Source organism: Plectropomus leopardus, chromosome 2 (genome assembly GCF_008729295.1).
Source record: "Plectropomus leopardus isolate mb chromosome 2, YSFRI_Pleo_2.0, whole genome shotgun sequence".
Taxonomy (NCBI): Eukaryota; Metazoa; Chordata; class Actinopteri; order Perciformes; family Serranidae; genus Plectropomus; species Plectropomus leopardus.
The window spans coordinates 15376137-15394931 of NC_056464.1; the positions used below are offsets into that span (position 1 = coordinate 15376137).

An 18795-nucleotide genomic window follows, 5' to 3' on the forward strand; every position below is an offset into this window, starting at 1 on the left:
TAATAGATGAATAGTGGGCTCATCTGTACATAACCAGTATTGAGCTTTTGTTGACTTTTAAATCACAATTCAGGTTTGTACAAATTTAAAAAACAATCTGTGCAATTCATGTATAGTAATATTCAAAGGGTAATGCTCGGTTGCTGTTTGTTTACATTAATATGACTTGTGCAACCCTGTTTCTTGACCCCCTAAGCATGTAGCTTGCATCAGTGTTATTGAAGCAGATTGAACATCCATGTATGTATAATAGTCTGACATCCATGATAAATGTGTACTACTGGCACTTGCAATTAGTTCATGAGTCTGGATGTTTTACAGGCATTCATACTAATAAAGATGAACACATTTGCCCATAAATAACTTGTTCCTCGTGTGTCTGTTCGGATCTCTTTGTCTGATCTGTGTAAAAATGTACATGTAACTGTGAAAAACAGGTAATCTCAAGTTAGTTGTGTCCAAGGGCCACCATTGGCCCCTAGGTCGGACTTTGGACATGGCTGTGGTAGACTGAAACACAGGTCCAAACATACAGTGATTTCCCTTAAGGGGGATGTAATTTGTAGTTTCTTAACAGTACACAGATCTAAACATATTATTTGTTATTTTTAATAGTGGTAATGGAAAATGGAATGGACAGTATTTATTTAGTGCTTTTCCAGTCTCAAAGTGCTTTACAGTACAAGAACCATTCACTCAGTCACACACACATCAATACACTGGTGACCAACGTTACCATACAAGGTCCCATCTGCACAGCAGATAAACTTTAAAAATAAAGAAAACAGCAACTGTGATGATAATAACGTCGCCTTGTGGCTGCAGCGCATCACTACCAAGGGACTTCTGATTTCCTGGTCTGTAGTCGCTGCTTCCTTTTGAGCAACACAGCCTTTAATTGAATGTAATCTACTAGTGATTTGGGAGGGAAAAGAAGACTACATTTTACAAAGTGAGGATTTTTGCCAGATCAGACCAATAATTGTGTGAGCAAGTGAGTCAGTATAACCCAGAAAAAGCCACCTATCAATTACTGGTATTCTCTTAGCTTTAAATCGCCTCACATGCAGCTGGAGGCAGTCATTCACTGCTGAGGCTAATTTGAACAGAATCGCTGCACCTGCCCCGCGATGATGGTGAGAGCTCGAGCGCACACAATACGGTTTTATCCAGATGTGTCATGGAGCAAAAGCTGTTTTTGTGTGTGTGTTTTCAAAGCTAAATGCCACTATTATACACCAAAGTAAAGATAAAGATGCGAGAAGAAGCAGCTACCAGGTAAACCACCTTTATATCCACTTTTCTGTTTACAAACATCGAGGTTTGACTCCATTTGACCCAATTTAGCAAAGTTATTAGCATATGGGAAGTGACACAAAGTTAGCTAGCTAACAGTAACACACGGTTGAAATGAAATGTGTTTACCAAGCAGCTGACATAGATGTAGCTCAATGCTCATCGAGTCAGACCAGAGGGCTACATTGTCTCTCTCACACATGTCAAATTAGAAATATGGCTGATAACGACCGAGCTACAGCTAACATTTGTAAACTAACTTTGCTACGTTTTTCATGCTTGTTGACTGGGACTATTAATTTTGGTAAACTTTGCCAAGAAAATGGGAGTCAGTCAAAAAACAAGTGCACACTGGGTCTATACAATATGCTATTGTTACTGAGAGAGGACGGGGTCACTGTAAAACATTTTATTTCCAATAATCAGTCGAGTTAGATGTAGTTCTTTGATCTGTCCAGTTAGAACCACCAGTGTTGACATTTGAAGCTGGTCGCCATGGTGTCCCTGATTCACTTTATATATTCGAGAATCTGATTCCAAAATCGCCATTTCACTCTGAGATTTTGGAGAGAAACTTTCACTAAACGACTTCTACAAAACTGAGCAAGCGACCAACTACCGAGAGGACGACACCCGTTGACTGCAGCTGAGCTGTATTACCGGTTCATCATGGAAAACGTAAGAATTGATCAGATTTTAAAACACTTTAAGACCTCATTTTACTCGACGCCTCAACTAAATTTAAGACCCGAGGAAGCTCGACAGCCCCCCAAAAACGATTTTAATGGCTTAAATTTAGTTGAGACGATGAGTAAAATACCTTTTAAAGTTGTAATATGTCAATTTATTCGACGCTTAAACTAAATTTAAGCTTCTAGAAAGCTCGAAAAACAGGCTTTCATGACTTAAATCCAGTTGAGGTGTCGAATAAAATGCTTCTTTCTTTTTTCAAGATCTGTTTTTCCACGCCTCAATTAAATTTAAGAAATGTCTAAAGCTAGACGGTCCCAGTAACCGACTTTCATTCAGTAACGAGTTGATTTAGTGAAATATAAGCCTGAAGTTGTTGGTGTACATAACTGAAATGTGAGGACAGAAATGCCAAGTCGACTGCTGCTTTTTAAGCAAAGTGACATGGTGTTTACTTGTTTACAGAGAGAGGGGTCGAGGGCCAGACTGGTTGTCTGACCCTCGACCCCTCTCTCTGTCTGCAGGAGAACCAGCCACGACCCCTCCAGCAGCCTGTGGATGACGGCGATGACGTCACGTCCCTGCCCTCCATCCATGGTCCCCAGCCAGGTGGTCTCTCATCTGCTGCTTTTAACGAAGTGGCTGAGATGGTTCTGGCGTGGATGACTGACTCTCCGTACAACCCGGAGATGTGACAGTAACACACCAACACCCACTCAAACATACTCACACACAAACTCAAACATACTCACACTGACACACACTCCAAACCACCAACTTTCATTTCCTTAAAAAAAAAAAAAAATATCTTTTGCATGCTCCGTAGATAAGTTTTCAGTCTTTCTGTCCTTCTTAATATGTAGATAAGTTTTCGTTGTTTAGTTTGTTTAATTCCTTGTAAGTATAGATAAGTTTTTCAAACAAACACACACACACACACACACACCAGATCTTTCCTTCCAACTTTCAATTCCTATCTCAAAAAAACAAAAACAAACAAAAAACAATTATAATAATAATTATTTCTTTCCAGGTACTGTTGGTAAGTTTCACATCCTTCATTCCTCGAAAAATGTACATACGTTTTTATTTTTAATTCCTTGTTGGTATACATACGTTTTTTTTATACACACTCACGCTGACACACATTCTAAACCTTTTCTTCCAAAATGCATCTTTCATGTCCTTATTTTTTTTTAAAATGTTTGCATGTACTATAGATAAGTTTTATTTCTCTTTTTCCTTTATAGTTAGTAGTTAAGTTTCATAGTTAAGTTTGAAGTCTTACATTTTTTTAGATTGCAAATAACTTATACATACTTTGCTCCCTCTTAGTATGGAGTCAAGTAGTTTAAGTCTAAACTATCTGAAACCTTCTAAACTTTGTTTAAATAGAAAAAAAAAGTTTCACACAGAAAAAACAAAAAAACAACAACATTTTAATTACTGTATCAATAACAGCAAAAACATTTTGCATTGGGATCAATGATTGTTTCACTAACTCTGGAGGGACTCAGCAGACAGACATTATCTATTCAGAAGCAGCTGGGAGTGTCACTACAATGAGAAAAGCTGGTCCACCTTAACAGTCCACCTTAAGCCTGGTCAGTTTGCAGTGGAAAGCTAACTTTGGGGCAGGTGGTATGCCATTCTAGATAGACATTTTTACCTGACAGAATGACCTACGCTACCTTTAAATGTTGACTTTTTGGACCGTTCTCTTGAAATTCTACACTATAAACCTATAAAAATGCTGTGCCATTTACCAGTTATCGGCATCTGGAACAATGACTTTTTCAACCATTTTTTATGCCATTTTGCGACATTCTATAAGATGAGAAGTCAGACTTGAGTCACAAATGTAATGATTTTAGACTAAGCTTGACTTGCAACGTGACTTGGACTCAAACTCCAGTGACTTAAAAAAAGCTTGAACCCCTCCCCCCGATCCCAAAGATCAAAAGTGTGTGTTATTTAAAATTGTGCCAGATAATAGATCATTTCCCTTCATTTCCTGATTCAACAAACATTAACGCTATTCATCATTCACAGCAAGTCAACACTTAATTCCTCAGATCTTCTTTGAAGAAACCATTAGCATGAAGTTTCAGGGGAGAACAATGAAGAATGAAGAATTAATTTACCTTTACTGAGCACTATTTGGGGAAAAAAAATATTAAAAATAATTTGGATTATATAACAAAAACATTATTGGAAATTTTTTGGTGGTAAACAATGAATAAACTGCAGTATGCAAAACGCGTGGGTCTAAAATCACAGTTTTTCAGTTTTCAGACAAACTGAAAAACTTGTTTTAACAAATAAACACAACTGGTTAAAAGCATTAAGGAGGTTTGTGATATAATATATTCTTACTCTTTTTAAATGGCATTACGTTTGTTGAAGAGCTGATTTGACTTGTTTAGGACTCTAAACTCAAAGTAAAGTAAAGTAAAGTAAAAACCTGACACTTGTGACTTGCAAAACAATCATTTTGTCCCACCTCTGCTTGTATCTGGTCTCAGTATTTCTGTGCGCACCTGAACTGCGCTCAGCACTGTGTGCAGCCTCCCGGCTGACCAGCAGGAGGCGACAGCAGTCTGCCTGAGCGCTCCTACCGCTTTAAAAATACACCGAACCCGTTCACAACAAGGAAGTCACATACCGAAATGTGGTCATGTGTCAGGACCAGGACAGCATCGGCGCAGAAATGGCCACGCTGCAGTGTCTGAACGCCTTTATTTGTGAGCGGCTGTCAGCGGCGGCTGTGGAGATTTTCGGGGCAGTGGAGAAAACGCTGACAGAGTATCAGGGAGAAATCAGCCGGTTCAAGCAGGAGATAGATCACCTGAGAAGACTCGTGCTGTGGCCTGAAGTCAGATTACATAGATCAGGTGTGTGGATTAAATCACTCAGTGATAAAGTCATTCTTTATTTAGGGTTTTATAGAATGAGGATGCGTATCTAACATGATGAGGCTGCTGCAGCTCCCCACAGTTTTTGAGATTTTGGTGACAAATTATGGCTCAGTGCAATGTACTTTTCATGAAGGTATCTTATAAATAAATGTAGCGTGACTCAGATGATATTGCATCCATTGGCCTTTACAGCTAAAAACAATCTCTCTGATGGATTTTGAATTTAAATGGGGCTTAAAGTGTTTTTTAAAATCTCTTGATGCATCTCTTTATGCACTTTCATGTCATTCAGCAGCTCATGGGGTCAGTCCTCATTGCTGTGACGAGGAGGCTTCTCCTGACTGCTGTCATAAGGAGGAGTGGGCCCCAGATGTGAGTCTGGATCACCAGAGATCCCTGCATATTAAAGAGGAGCATGAGCAGAGGGCTGATCAGCAAGGACCGTCCTGTAGGAAGCAGTGTGATACCACCCTGTCCCCTCAGTTTGTTAAAAGAGTAGGTCACGAGGAGCCACCCTCACACCTCTACAGAATATTAACTGTTGAACAGACAGCAGATATCAAAGCTGAGCCTAATGATGATGAGCTGACAACAACGCCATCAAACAGGGAGGCTGAGACCCCCGGAGGAAGAAATCCAGAGTCTTCTGGACACCAGCGAGAAACCCTAGAAGGTGAGGTGAGCAGAGGCTGGAAAAAAATCAAAGCTAAAATTTATAATTTTATTATATCCACCCATCTGTGCCACGGTGTGGTGAAACTTGTCCTTTAGTGAATGCGAAAACTAAACTGCATCACATTAAGTAGTGTATTTCTAAATGCAGTATGTGGAGTAGATGACGTTTGCATACCATCAACAGCCAGGCAAAACAACTACAAATGCAAACACAACAGGTAAAAGGAGTCATAGATGTAGGCATGTGTGTATTCAACAAAGGGTCTTTGCGTAATTTAGTATCCACCGATCGGTCACAACATGTAAAACCACTGACAGGAGAAGTGAATGACATTGATCATCTTGTTACAGTGCAATGTTCTGCTGTAAAACCTTGATCCTTGCATTCATGTGGATGCAAGTGGACATGCAGCACCCAACCAAACACCTTCTGTAGACTAAGTATGTCCACTCATGGCTATGGTACTCCCAGATGGCTCGGTCTGATTGGGATTTGGGGAGTTCATAGGCCAAGTTCAAACCTTGTGCAATTTTCTGTGTGTGTTTGTGCGAGGGGAGGGTGGAGCACTGCCATTGGCGGGTGCAATTTCCTTGAGGGCGTGTACTATATCTGCAACAGTGTTTGTGTGGGTGGAACACGTCATGTAAACCTGCACATGAAAGTCAGTTTCACTTTGCATTGTAACAAGATAATCAATGTTAATCACTTCACCTGTCGGTGATTTTAATGTTATGGCTGATCGGTGTACTTTCATGTCATTGTTACCTTTGTAGATCCGCTTGAGATCACTCATCATGAGCAGGATGGGTGTGATGAGCAGCAGTACACTGAACAAGACTGGAGCCCCTGTCAGGACGACAAGGAACCCGATCTCCCTCAGATCAAAGAGGAAAAGCTTACATCATCTAGTCCTCGAGAAGATAATGACCACTCCTACAAACTCCCTTTTTGCTCAGAGAGGAGCGTCTATGATGGGCCTCACTCTTCAAACCCCAAAACAGTTTACACAGCAGAGAAAAACAGAAGAGACGGTGAAAGGGAAGGCTGCAAACAGTCCAAACTGACCAGAGTTTGTCAGCCCTTTTACTCCATGAATATAGACCGTCCTGCAACCCAAAGGGACTATGTTGAAAATACAGACGGTGTGGTGGATGGAGACTGGATTAAAGCGCTCACACCAACAAGAACGAGGCAAAAGAAAAGGCACGACTCCAACTTGTGCAGTAAGGAAGGAGATGGCACTGGAGTGGAAGAAGATGTAAATGATCTCACCAGAGAGAGAAGACACACTTGTCCCGTTTGTGCCAAACGCTTCAAAGAGTCAGGCCATTTAAAGGATCATGTGAGAATCCACACGGGAGAGAAGCCATACCAGTGTAAGGAGTGTGGCATGAACTTTAGACAGAGCGGAGCTTTGACTTTGCATATGAGAATCCACACGGGGGAACGGCCGTACCAGTGCACCGACTGTGGTCGGCGCTTCAACAGAAAAGGCGACATGGAGACTCACAGGGTGACACATACAGGGGAAAGACCCCATCTGTGCATGGTGTGTGGGAAAAGCTTCAAAAGGAAGAGCAACTTAAACACACATTTAAAGATCCATGCAGAGGACAAAATGGATTACACCCAACCGCTGTGATTGTTAAATACTGAGTTTATGATTCAGTTAGTGACCCTGTGGAAAATGTGGAGTGTCAGATATTATAGGAGTATGTTCACTGAGTAAATAATAGAGTTCATTATTTAAAGTTTGACATTAAAATACATGTGTGGCAGTCTAAAAATTACTTTTGCTCTTTTGTTTTCTCACTTGGTTTAGACATGCTAATTATGGAGGCGAGGCTCTACTCATTAGATTGTGTTTTGGTTGTACTGACTTTTATCTTTTTATATCATTTGAGGATGATGACGGCCAGCATACATACAGGGCAACCACCGCTCCCCCTGCCTTAATCTGTGCTAGGTGCTGGAAACTTTAGTGAGTCCAGACTGGTAGAAATGTTTTCCACATTAGGTACATTACAGTGTTTCACTTGATTGTTTTGTTTCTGCTTCAGCCCCAGCTCTGTGCATTAATTCACTATGTCCTTCTATGATTTTAGCACCACATTGACCAGCTGCAACATTGAACACTGGCATGTGTGCACAACAGTGCATAGGTACTAGCAGAATGCTACAAAAAGAAGTATTTTACAGCTGGATATTTGTTGGCAAATCCCATGCTACTTTGGCACAGCTTTTTATTAGACTAGAACTGTGACTGAGAAGGTGGTATTTAATCCCCCATCCTTTAGTGCGGTGTTGTGATGCCTTCTGGTAGTTTGGGATATAATTAATTAAAATACCTGGTGATTCACACACTCATTTTCCTTGAATTGGTCACTGGAGGGATTCAATTTGATTCAACAGTCCTACTGATGTAACTACATTACCCACTGCCATATAACTACTTTGTACCTCATACTGTTGATGATAATAACAGATGCAACTAAGCAAGTGTTTGTACATTAGACAATCACAGCACTGTAGGTTAAAGTGAGTTAAATATGTCACTTATGAGTCACCTTAAATTTTAATGGCTTCACTAGAAGCTAACAAATACTTAGGCTACTAATGCTTCGAAGAAGGTAGATGTATTTGTCATTTTTTTCTTAAACATAGTTTAGGAAAAAAATGACAGTGAAATCAGTCCCTAAATCCTGCTACATCTTTTGGCGTCGAAGGAGGAGTTGAGGAGTCTCACAGCCTGGGTGAAGAAGCTGCTCCATAGTCTGGTGGTTCTGCAGCAGATACTTCTGTATCTTTTCCCAGATGGCAGCAGGGTGAACAGACTGTGGCTGGGGTGTCTGCTGTCTTTCAGTATCCTTTGGGCTCTGTGCAGACACCTCACTTCACCGAGATCACTGATGCTCTGTAGATGGGAAGCAGTGATGTTGTGGGCAGTTTTAGTCACCCGCTGTAGAGTCTTCCTGTCCTGGGCCGTACACGATGTTTCCAGTCGGTGTGCTTTCTGTCGCTCCTCTGTAGAAGTAACCAGGATCTTGCTCTGGAATTTAGCCTTCCTAAGTTTCTGTAGGAAGTAGAGCCTTTTCAGTGCTTTTTTAACCTGGGTGGCGATGATGACCAAGATAGGTTTTCAGTGACGGTGAGGGAACCTACAGCTGTTCATCTGCTCCACCTCAGCTTCACTGATGTGGACAGCGGTGTGTGTCTTTGCATCCTTCCTTCTTAAAATCAACAACCAACTCCTTGGTTTTACTGATGTTGAGCAATACGTTGTTCTCAGTAGGTTGTAGATCAGTTAAAGGATTAAACTGAACAATTTTTGCATTGCCAGGTTGTTTGTTTATCCTCCTGCAGCAGGACATGCGCTTTGTCTCTTTGCTCTTTAGTTCAGGTAGACTCCCCCGACGGACCATGTGACTTCCGACCTTCTGGGAAGGTAGGTAGGCTAATCCACACCATCTGGATCAAAATCTCTGAACAACGTATTAAAAAGTATGATTGATCAACATATTATTGATATCATCTTAATAATAAAAAGTCATCAACATTAGTAATTTCAGATGACTTACTGACTTGATGTTGGTTTGTTAAACAATGAGAAACCTGTGACCCAACATTTGTCACGCGAGGAACTGGTTTATATATGTATTGGTTTACATAGACAACACCTCTAAGCGTAGCGAGAGAAATGAAAGACAGGGAAATTAAACCCAAGTGAAGTTCTTGAATACCCATAGACCTATCCTGTCTTTCAGGTTGCACTGCTGCTGTGCTATTTGCAACCAGCACAGTGAGCTTATAAAAAGCAGCCTTTGTGCAGTGGACTTAAATATGAAAGGCATGAAGTAATCACAAAGTCAACCTGAGAACATGAAATACTTTGTATGCTATTTCAGTACTACTCTGGTCCAGAGTAAAATATCTTGACAGTAATGTGAACTGTAAAAGAAGCTGGTAGAAGAGTCATGGTCCTGAAAGGATGAATCCTAATGACTCTGGTGATTTAACCCTGCCCTGTTTTCCCAGTATGCATTGGTCTATGCTGGCACTGTTGACAAGCGCCTCTCAGTAGTGAGGCTAGCTCTGGCTTTACCATACTGTTGGGGAATGGGGCCCATAAACCACAGTGTTATTCCTCTTGCTATTCGGACTCCTCTTGTAGGAAAGACTGCTCTGCCAGTGTGACTGTGCCTCTCCCTGCTGTCCATACGGTGCACCTCAGCCGTTTTTATATATACAGTATATATGTGTGTATTTATGTTTTTTTATTTTATATTTGGACTTGAATTCTGGCCAAAACACATACCAGGCCTAAAGCAATTAATTGGAAGTTGTGTTATGTTTCGTTTACTTCTTCGTGGAAACGAAACCTAACTCATTTCCTTTTACCTCTGAATCCCTGATTTGCGCGCTGTCCGTCACGGGGCAGCTGCTATGTAAGGCTCGACACAGACAAAAACACTTGAGCAGGTCTTTTCTCTTTAAGTTAGTTAATTTCCAGGAGACACGAAGTAAATATCATGAACTCTCTGAACCAACAGTATGAGGAGAAGGTGCGTCCCTGCATTGACCTCATCGACTCTCTTCGCTCTCTGGGTGTAGAGAAGGACTTGGCGCTGCCTGCTATCGCCGTGATTGGAGACCAAAGCTCGGGGAAGAGCTCCGTGTTGGAGGCGCTGTCAGGGGTGGCTCTGCCAAGAGGAAGTGGTAGGTCATTACAACACAATTTGTTTTTGACCAAAAAGCTAAAAACAACAAAACAAGACATCGTCATAAATTGTTTAATTAAATCTAAAAAGCAAAAGAGGGCAAAACAGGTATTTATCACATTTGAGCATAGTGGTTATGATGGAATACCTGAGCTAACAGGTCATGTGAAAATGTTAAAAGACTAGACAGACTAGTGTCACATCAGTTGTTCCAAGAGCAACTCCACCAAAAAAAATAAAGAATAAATAAAAACAATAATACATCATCTAGTGTTTGGAGTTGCAGTAATACACGGTATATTTATTCAAAGGCTCAATCATTAATCTACTTAACTGACTATATAATGTGAGCAGGTACATTCACACACAGTATAGAATTACAGACATCATATGCGACATTGATATGAGCATCATAAAGACATAAATGTAATGAATATACTAGTAGGACTGTGTGGTAGAGGCTTTTCTAACTTTCATTAAAAAAATTGTACTGAACTGTTGAACTTTAAGGTGTGCTGAGACATTTTTCAGCTGTATGAGACCCAACTTTTTATTTAAAATGATTTCTATGATATCTGAGGTGTCTTCTGCTTGATATTATTCCACCAAGTAAATTGGATCTTACTATTCCTCTGTTTTTCCATTATTTTGTAATTCAGGCATTGTGACAAGATGCCCTCTGGAACTGAAGATGAAGAGAAAGAAAGAAGGAGAGAAGTGGTATGGGAAGATAAGCTACCACAACTATGAGGAAGAGATAGAAGATCCTGCTAAAGTGGAGAGAAAGATTAGAGACGGTACAGTGTACAGCACTCTTTAATGTCATTAACATAAGCAGACTATTGGAGGAGGTTAAATGAAGTTTTATTTGCTTTTCAGTGATCAGCACTTACATGCACTGTACTCATCATACATCCTGTCCTCTCTCTCCAGCTCAGAATAAAATGGCCGGGAAGGGGTCGGGGATCAGTAGTGACCTCATCAGTCTGGAGATCGCCTCCCCTGATGTGCCAGACCTGACGCTCATCGACCTGCCCGGCATTGCCAGGGTGGCTGTCAAGGATCAACCTGAGAACATTGGCGACTTGGTATGCTATTTCAGCACTCAGTACTTTGGTCCAGAGTGAAATATTGTGACAGTAGTTTTATGAATTGTAAAAAAAAGTTCGTACAAGAGTCACAGTCCCGAAAGGATGAATCTTAATAATTTTGGTGATTCCTCGAGAGCTCTAGTGCATATAACAGGTCGCATTTTTACCACATATCATCAATTCATGCCCCGGAAACAGATGACTTGCTTCTTTTGAAATTAAATGTGGATATAAATGCAGCTCAAATGATGAATCACAGACTTCATGATTATGTTGAGGCCCTGACTTTTTCTCAAGTGCTGATTTTGCTACATCTACCTAGAACTACTGAATTAAACCAAATGTGTGTTGTCTCTGGCTGACTTAAAAAAAGTTTATATTTGATTCATTATAACGTGAGCACCCTGTTAAAGGTTCTTAAAATTCAGTTGATGGCTACATCAATGATGTAATCCATGATATAAAGATTGATGCTAAAGCTGCAACCTTCAGGCAAAATAATCATCATCCTCCCCTGCTGATAATCAATACTGCAGACGTGGAAATAAAGAAGCAAGGAAACTGCATTATCAGGATTATATTTCATTCTAGCATAACCATGTTTGGCTGCTTAGCTTACATGCTTGTTTGTATTTTCCAAAAGTGTGTTTTAACAGATGACTGACTAAAATAACATTCATAACCTGCTCTCACACAGTGGGAAAATACTGTACAGGTCATGAACATGGCTTCCTCTAAAAACAATCAATTAAACATGTAGGGTTACCTGTAATCACTCGTCAAAACAACATTTGCAGTTATGTCTGAGCAGATAAGAATACAGTTTTTATAAAGCTTTTTTTGAGTTTTATTTATAACAAGGTCGAGGTCAAATAACATGTTTTTCAGTTTTTCATTTAACAAATATGGAATTCCAACCCATTCCAACAGCCCCCTGATCCCAGTGCAAACCAGCATAAAGAGAAAATAATAATCATAATAACAACAACAACAATCTTTTTAAAAAAATCACAGTAATTATAATAAATTATATTAATAAAACCCAAGTAATTAAACACAAAGAATAAGAGTTTATTATTGCCTCTAAGTTCAACTTGACTGGTGTTCTGAGGCATGCAACTGTGTGATGGTATTTCTAGTTAGTCTTGTTATAATGTATTTGTTCATTATTTACAATAATACCAGTCCAAAAAAGAACAGTGCTTTGATGGTTTTACAGTCGATAAGTTTGTATTTATCGCTTCACATTATGAATTGGGATCAGTGATGACCTCATCAGTCTGGAGATCGCCTCTCCTGATGTTCCAGACCTCACGCTTATTGACCTGCCTGGCATCGCCAGGGTGGCCGTAAAGGGACAACCTGAGAACATTGGAGACCAGGTATGCTAATTAAGTGTCTCCAAAACACACTGTCAACAGTGCTGACAGTTGTTCAAAGGAGCAGTATTGACAGTAAGATCTGGGGTTTACAGCGAAGCTGTAGACCTTTAGTCCTGTAATTTTCACTCATTATACACTTAAGCATGATAATTATTTGGTACTTGTACAACTTATAACTTGGGGTTGATGATGAATTTATTCTTTCAGATAAAGGATCTAATCCAGAAGTTCATCAAAAAACAAGAAACCATCAGTTTGGTGGTTGTTCCATGCAACGTGGACATTGCAACCACAGAGGCTTTGAAGATGGCACGGGAGGTGGACCCTGATGGAGAGAGGACTCTGGGTAAATACTTTTGATTTTTAAGAAAGGCCGCCAGACTCTTTTATAATTTAAAATTTGAATGTACAGTGTTAATTTTAAGATGACTCCCTCTCTCTCTCTCAGGTATCTTGACTAAGCCTGACCTGGTGGACAAAGGCACCGAAGACACGGTGATTAAAGTTGTCCATAATGAGGTCATCCCCCTGAAGAAGGGCTACATGATCGTCAGGTGCAGGGGTCAGAAGGAGATCACAGACAACGTTTCTCTTACTGAAGCAATAGAGAAAGAGAAAGCCTTCTTCAGAGATCATGCGTATTTCCAGTAAGTTCATTCTTTTTAGCTGATGTTGTAAACAGTGATTTGCAGTTTGAGTAAGGTTTAATTTTTGCTGTAGGTTTCTTGATGATGAAGGCTTTGCCACTGTTCCTAAACTGGCAGAAAAACTCACCCTTGAACTGGTGCTTCACATTCAGGTAAATACTTCTAAGCACTTCCCCTGGGCACAGCAGTGCGGGTTGGTCGCATGCAAGAAGAAGCTACTAAAACTGCAGACACAGCACTAAAAAAAACAAAAAAAAACAACAAGGTGAAATGGCAAGCTGACAAAGCTTGTTCTAAAGTGAGAGTGAATATGAGGTTGGCTTTCAGTTTCACTTTCACCGGCTATACTGTTTACAAAGAGCGTTCAAAAATTCCTGCATTATTTACCTTTAATGATTCTCCACAGATTACTTTGCTTACTTTAGTTTGTAAAGTTTTGACCCATGTGTGATTTGTAGCGATCTCTGCCTAAACTGGAAAAGCAGATAGAGAAGAAACTAACACAGACTCAGCAGGAGCTGGACAGATACGGCAGCGGACCCCCACCTGACGCAGCAGAGAGACTCGTTTTCCTCATTGATGTGAGTTTATTTGCTGATGCTTACAGAACACTGGACCTCCTTGATTTGAAAAGAAAGACTAATTTGCCCTCTCCTTTCGTCTGAACCCCCTATATTTTAGAGAGTGACAGCGTTTACTCAGAATGCTATCAGCCTCACCACAGGGGAGGAACTCCGATTTGGAGACAGGCTCAATATCTTCTCTGTTCTCAGAAAAGAGTTTGCGGCATGGAAAGAAATCGTAGAGCGCTCTGGATTAACATGTAAGTCCACTGGCAAGTTATTCATTTGATCACTTTTGATATCTTTGCTGTGGTTACCATACTACAAAACTGTAAACTAATGAAAACTATTGAGTGGGATGGTGAAATATTGTTGTGTTTTTCAAAGCCATCGTCATTCTTTCTGTGAAAAATGCAAGTTTTGCACCAGACTATTGTACAAACTAACTGCCAACCTTCTTTATGTCTATTTTGTCTTCCAAAAATACATTACTATGGCAGTTAGCTGGAATATTGAGAACGAGGTGGCTCAGTATGAAAAAAAGTACCGTGGACGAGAATTGCCAGGGTTCATCAACTACAAGACCTTTGAGGTCATGATCAAGGAGCAGATCAAACAGCTGGAAGAGCCTGCGATCCAGAAACTCAAGGAAGTGGCAGGCATGTCTTGCTCTATTATAATTGCAGGCCTTCTGAGTATGTAAGACCCTGAGACCCCTTTTTGTTATATCCTGTATTGTCTGATTTGTAATTTCTTTTTTTTTTTCAAGAAATTGTAAAGAAACAGCTGTTTGAGTTGGCACAGAGCAGCCTTGTTGGATTTCCTTGCCTCATCCAAACAGCTAAGGTATCATTTTTCATTTCCCACTGCAACTGTATACATATAACTGTACAATTTACAAGCATTTTTTATGTCCTTTAGATGAAGATTGAAACAATCACGAAGGACAAGGAGACTGCAGCAGAGTCCATGCTGAGGACGCAGTTTAAGATGGAGCTGATTGTTTACACTCAGGACAGCACATACAGCAAAAAGTTAGAGAAGCGGAAGAGGGAAGATGAACAGTCTGTGGCTGTGCCTGTGCCTGTCTCTGGCTTTGGTTTTGGACAATCGATTAAAAGCACCAGCAGCACTGTGAGCAATAAAAACAGCGGGGCCACTCTGAAAGAGATGATTAAACACCTTAAATCCTACTACCAGGTAAGTGTAAATCACACACTGTACATTTTATTTACAGTTGCCAGAAGAAAATGTCAGCATTGTACATTTCTGCAAACCCCCAAAATGTCACATTTACACATTTCATACAAATCATATCAACATTTCTAAAGTTGCCCAGTTCTGATTACATGTGAATGAGTTGACTTTGTCGTTTGGAGGCGGAGGGGATGGTGGATGGTGTCACACTTAGGTGAGATGCCTGCAAAGCTGCACCACTGTACAGGACCAACAAACCTCATGTGTTTTAGCAAGTCATTCCTGCATTGTCACTGTCATTTTTTCCAGCAGAGATAGTGCCACAAAAAACAGTTGTTCTTTACTGAGACATCTCAGCAGTTCCTGTTGAAATGGTGGCATGAAAACAGTTTTTACAGAGACATTGCTGCTTTTCCAGCAAGGATTGTGCCTTCAAAAGCTGTATTTTAAGCCTCTAGCATCCACACTATGAACCCTCTAGACCCCGTAGGTCATCAGGGCCAGTCTGCTAAGTGTTTCTGGATTAAAACAAAATGGGCTGACACTATATTCACTTACTATGCCACACATACTGTGGCTGGGATTTCAAGGAAGGTATTTTATACGCCCAAATTCTATATTTTTAAAAACATGCAAGACTTAACAACAACAACAACTAGACTTTTATGTTCACTTTCATGTTATTTTTATGCAGTGTTCCTTTTACTGTTTTAATATAAAGCACTCTTGCTTAAACTTGCCTTGCCTTAAGGCAGGTACATGTTTAAACTATTAGTTTGTTGGCAGCTAAACATTGATATATGTATGTATGAGTACAAGTGGCAGAAGGAAACTATTAAATGCAGAAAATGTAGATAATTCCTAACAACTTCCAGTATGTCCACTGATGATATCATCCGAGTACAGATATTTTTGTGAAACAATCAGATACATATAGTAGCTTTGTGATACAGCTCTTTCTCATCATCAAACCGCAGATTGCTGGCCAGCGTCTGGCTGATCAGATCCCTCTGGTGATCCGCTACCAGGTGTTGCAGGAGTCTGCCATCCAGCTGCAGAGGGAGATGCTGCAGGTGCTTCAGGACAAAGAGAAAACAGAGTCGCTGCTTCAAGAGGACTCTGGCATAACAATGAAAAGACTCCAACTTCAGAGTCGTCTCAAACGCCTGTCAAAGGCACGCATGCTGTTGACTAACTTCAGTATGAACATATACAACTTCAACACAACACAATCACAGTGCACACGTTAAAACCAGATGAGTAATCATCTGGTTTTAACGTAAGTTACTGAATTATCACATTCTTACATTTTATTTCTTTTGCAGTACAGTAAAATATAAAGAATAGACCTTGTTATTATATCCATATTTGTATCTATTTCATTTATTCTGCTCATGTTTCATAAATAATTCCTCACATTTTTTTCACTTATATTCTCACTTATTCCATTCAATGTTCTTATTTCTGAATGACATACCACATATAGGCTACAGCGTATAAGGTTGAAATCAGGACAAGAATAATAAGCTTATTTGTTCTTGTAATTGTTTTTTTGTTGTTTTTCGAGTAGTAGTTTTGTTTTTGGTTGTTTTGAGCAGACATATTAGCACTTTTACCACAAGAACTTTAACACGATTTAACAGCACAGAAGTGTTACAAGCATTATTTTGTTAGTTAAGAGCCAAAGGAGAGCCAAAAAAATTATATTATTACTTGCAATGTGTTCGTTGTGAAAGAAACACTTAGCTAAGTAAGCTAATAGGGTTAAACTAGTTAATTAATTAAGTTCTAATGATGTAAACTGTAAGCCTGTTGGGCAAAATAACATGTTAGTCCAGAACTGTGTTTACCAAACCTATATTCTGAAATAAAACTGAAAACATACTGTCAGCTTCTCTTGCACTGCCAATGATACAAATACGAACTGCTTTGATAATGCATAAAATACTAAATTTACCTCATTATAGACCTCAACCTAATTTTCCTATATGTTGCTTATGTTAAAATGTATCATTATAGTTACATTATATATATATATATATTATATGTGTGTGTGTGTGTGTGTGTGTGTGTGTGTGTGTGTGTGTGTTATTCTACATTTGTAGAATTTAGCCTCATCTATGTGGAGTGTTACAACTCCAAGAAAAACTCTTTACAAAGAGATTGTACATAACCAAAAGAGTCAAGAAGTATCATGAAAAAGCATTCATTTTATTTAGAAACAATATGACTTCCAGACAAATCAACACCTAACAAATCTACCAGCAGAAGACCAAAACTAACACAAGAAAGATAACACACACCCAGATCAACACAGGATGAGTCAGAGGAAATGGGCTCTCTTCTGTAACCTAAGCCAACATGCAAATTGAAACCTAACTTGCCATTAAAACAGGTCTGCTGGACCAAAATTCTAACAAAGACGAAAACCTAAATCATGTCAGTCAACGCTTCAAACTTCTGCTGCTGAGGCCGGAAGTTATTAACAGAAAGAGCTAAGGTTTCTGCACCGCCTTTGTTGGTTTCCCTGAATCTGGCCAGAACTCGTAAACTTAAAAAAAAACAAAAGACATCATATAAGCCCCATGTATTTCACATCAAATGTATTCAGGATGCCTTTTAGGAGACATCAAGGCTATTTAGTAAAGGCTCTGATACAGTCTTTTACCCCATGGGGTATGACGTGTGCAATGTAACTGGAGCTGCAGTGGGTTACAGTTACAGCAGACACTGCTAGAAATGAAGGGATGGTGCTGCGCAGGTGCTCTTTTGGTGCACTCGGCCTGACACAACTGTTTTGGTCTCACTCGAATGTATTGTGGCTGATACTCAACAGAAGGTTTTCACATAGAAAGCATTTGTTTATGATGTTAGAATAATTGTTGAATCGTTATTCTCAGCCATATCTTTATTTTTTGTTTAAAATAATCAGTAGGGGCCCACTACTCATTTTGCCCCAGGGCACTCTAGGTAGGTTTATCCAGCCCTGGTTGGACGATTGAAATTTGGCCTAAATAAGAAAAATGACAAGATGTGATTTCATGAGAATGTGGCAGAGAGAGAGAGAGAGAGAGAGAGAGAAGGGTATGGTGGGATCATATTAGACTTTATAAAACAACAGCAATAACAATAGATTGTGACCTGGGAATATTATAGAAAGGAGACAGAGGGGGTATGATTTTTTTACTGCACCACCCCAGGAAATACATACAAAACCATGTCACTAAAGGCACTTTCTAAATGACAGCTCTTCTGTTCTAAGGAAATCATGTTAACAGAGCAAAAGAGTGAGTCAGATGAAACAGATAATTTTTCACACAATAACAGATGCATGTGGTAAAACTAGGAAATAGGTAATACCACATATCAGTAACCTTAAACCCAATTTTAGACTCACTGAGGGCTAGGACATTATCTAAAAATGAATTTTATTTGAGGAAATAAAATATAGAAATTGAATTTGGTGACAAAGATGGAAAAGCATACAGGTTAATAGTAAATGTAGTTATAATGCAAATAGAAATAATGATACAATTTTATTTTAAAATATTTTTACAGTTTAAAAAAATGTTTAAACATTTTGAGCACTTCAAGCATTTAACCCTTTGAAACCTGAA

The 18795-nt window shown here is 39.6% G+C and overlaps 2 protein-coding genes across 3 annotated transcripts; both read left to right on the top strand.

The window, feature by feature from the left end:
• Positions 1 to 4229: 4229 nt before the first annotated feature.
• On the top strand, positions 4230 to 7570 carry LOC121954726 (endothelial zinc finger protein induced by tumor necrosis factor alpha-like). 2 transcript variants are annotated; one of them, XM_042502412.1, is made up of 3 exons: positions 4230 to 4880; positions 5197 to 5577; positions 6354 to 7570. In XM_042502412.1, exons 1-3 carry the CDS (start codon positions 4664 to 4666, stop codon positions 7220 to 7222), a joined length of 1467 nt encoding a protein of 488 aa, XP_042358346.1. In that variant the 5' UTR covers positions 4230 to 4663; the 3' UTR covers positions 7223 to 7570. The 2 variants fall into 2 exon arrangements, with proteins under 2 accessions (XP_042358346.1, XP_042358354.1); XM_042502420.1 differs by having other exon boundaries at positions 5200 to 5577.
• A 2424-nt stretch (positions 7571 to 9994) lies between these two features.
• LOC121954758 (interferon-induced GTP-binding protein Mx-like) lies at positions 9995 to 17062 on the top strand. Its single transcript, XM_042502456.1, has 12 exons — positions 9995 to 10296; positions 10958 to 11095; positions 11232 to 11386; positions 12979 to 13117; positions 13220 to 13418; positions 13492 to 13570; positions 13877 to 13999; positions 14100 to 14241; positions 14482 to 14640; positions 14751 to 14827; positions 14903 to 15181; positions 16156 to 17062. The coding sequence occupies exons 1-12, from the start codon at positions 10110 to 10112 to the stop codon at positions 16426 to 16428; spliced, it is 1950 nt and encodes a 649-aa protein (XP_042358390.1). The 5' UTR covers positions 9995 to 10109; the 3' UTR covers positions 16429 to 17062.
• The last annotated feature ends 1733 nt before the right edge of the window (positions 17063 to 18795 follow it).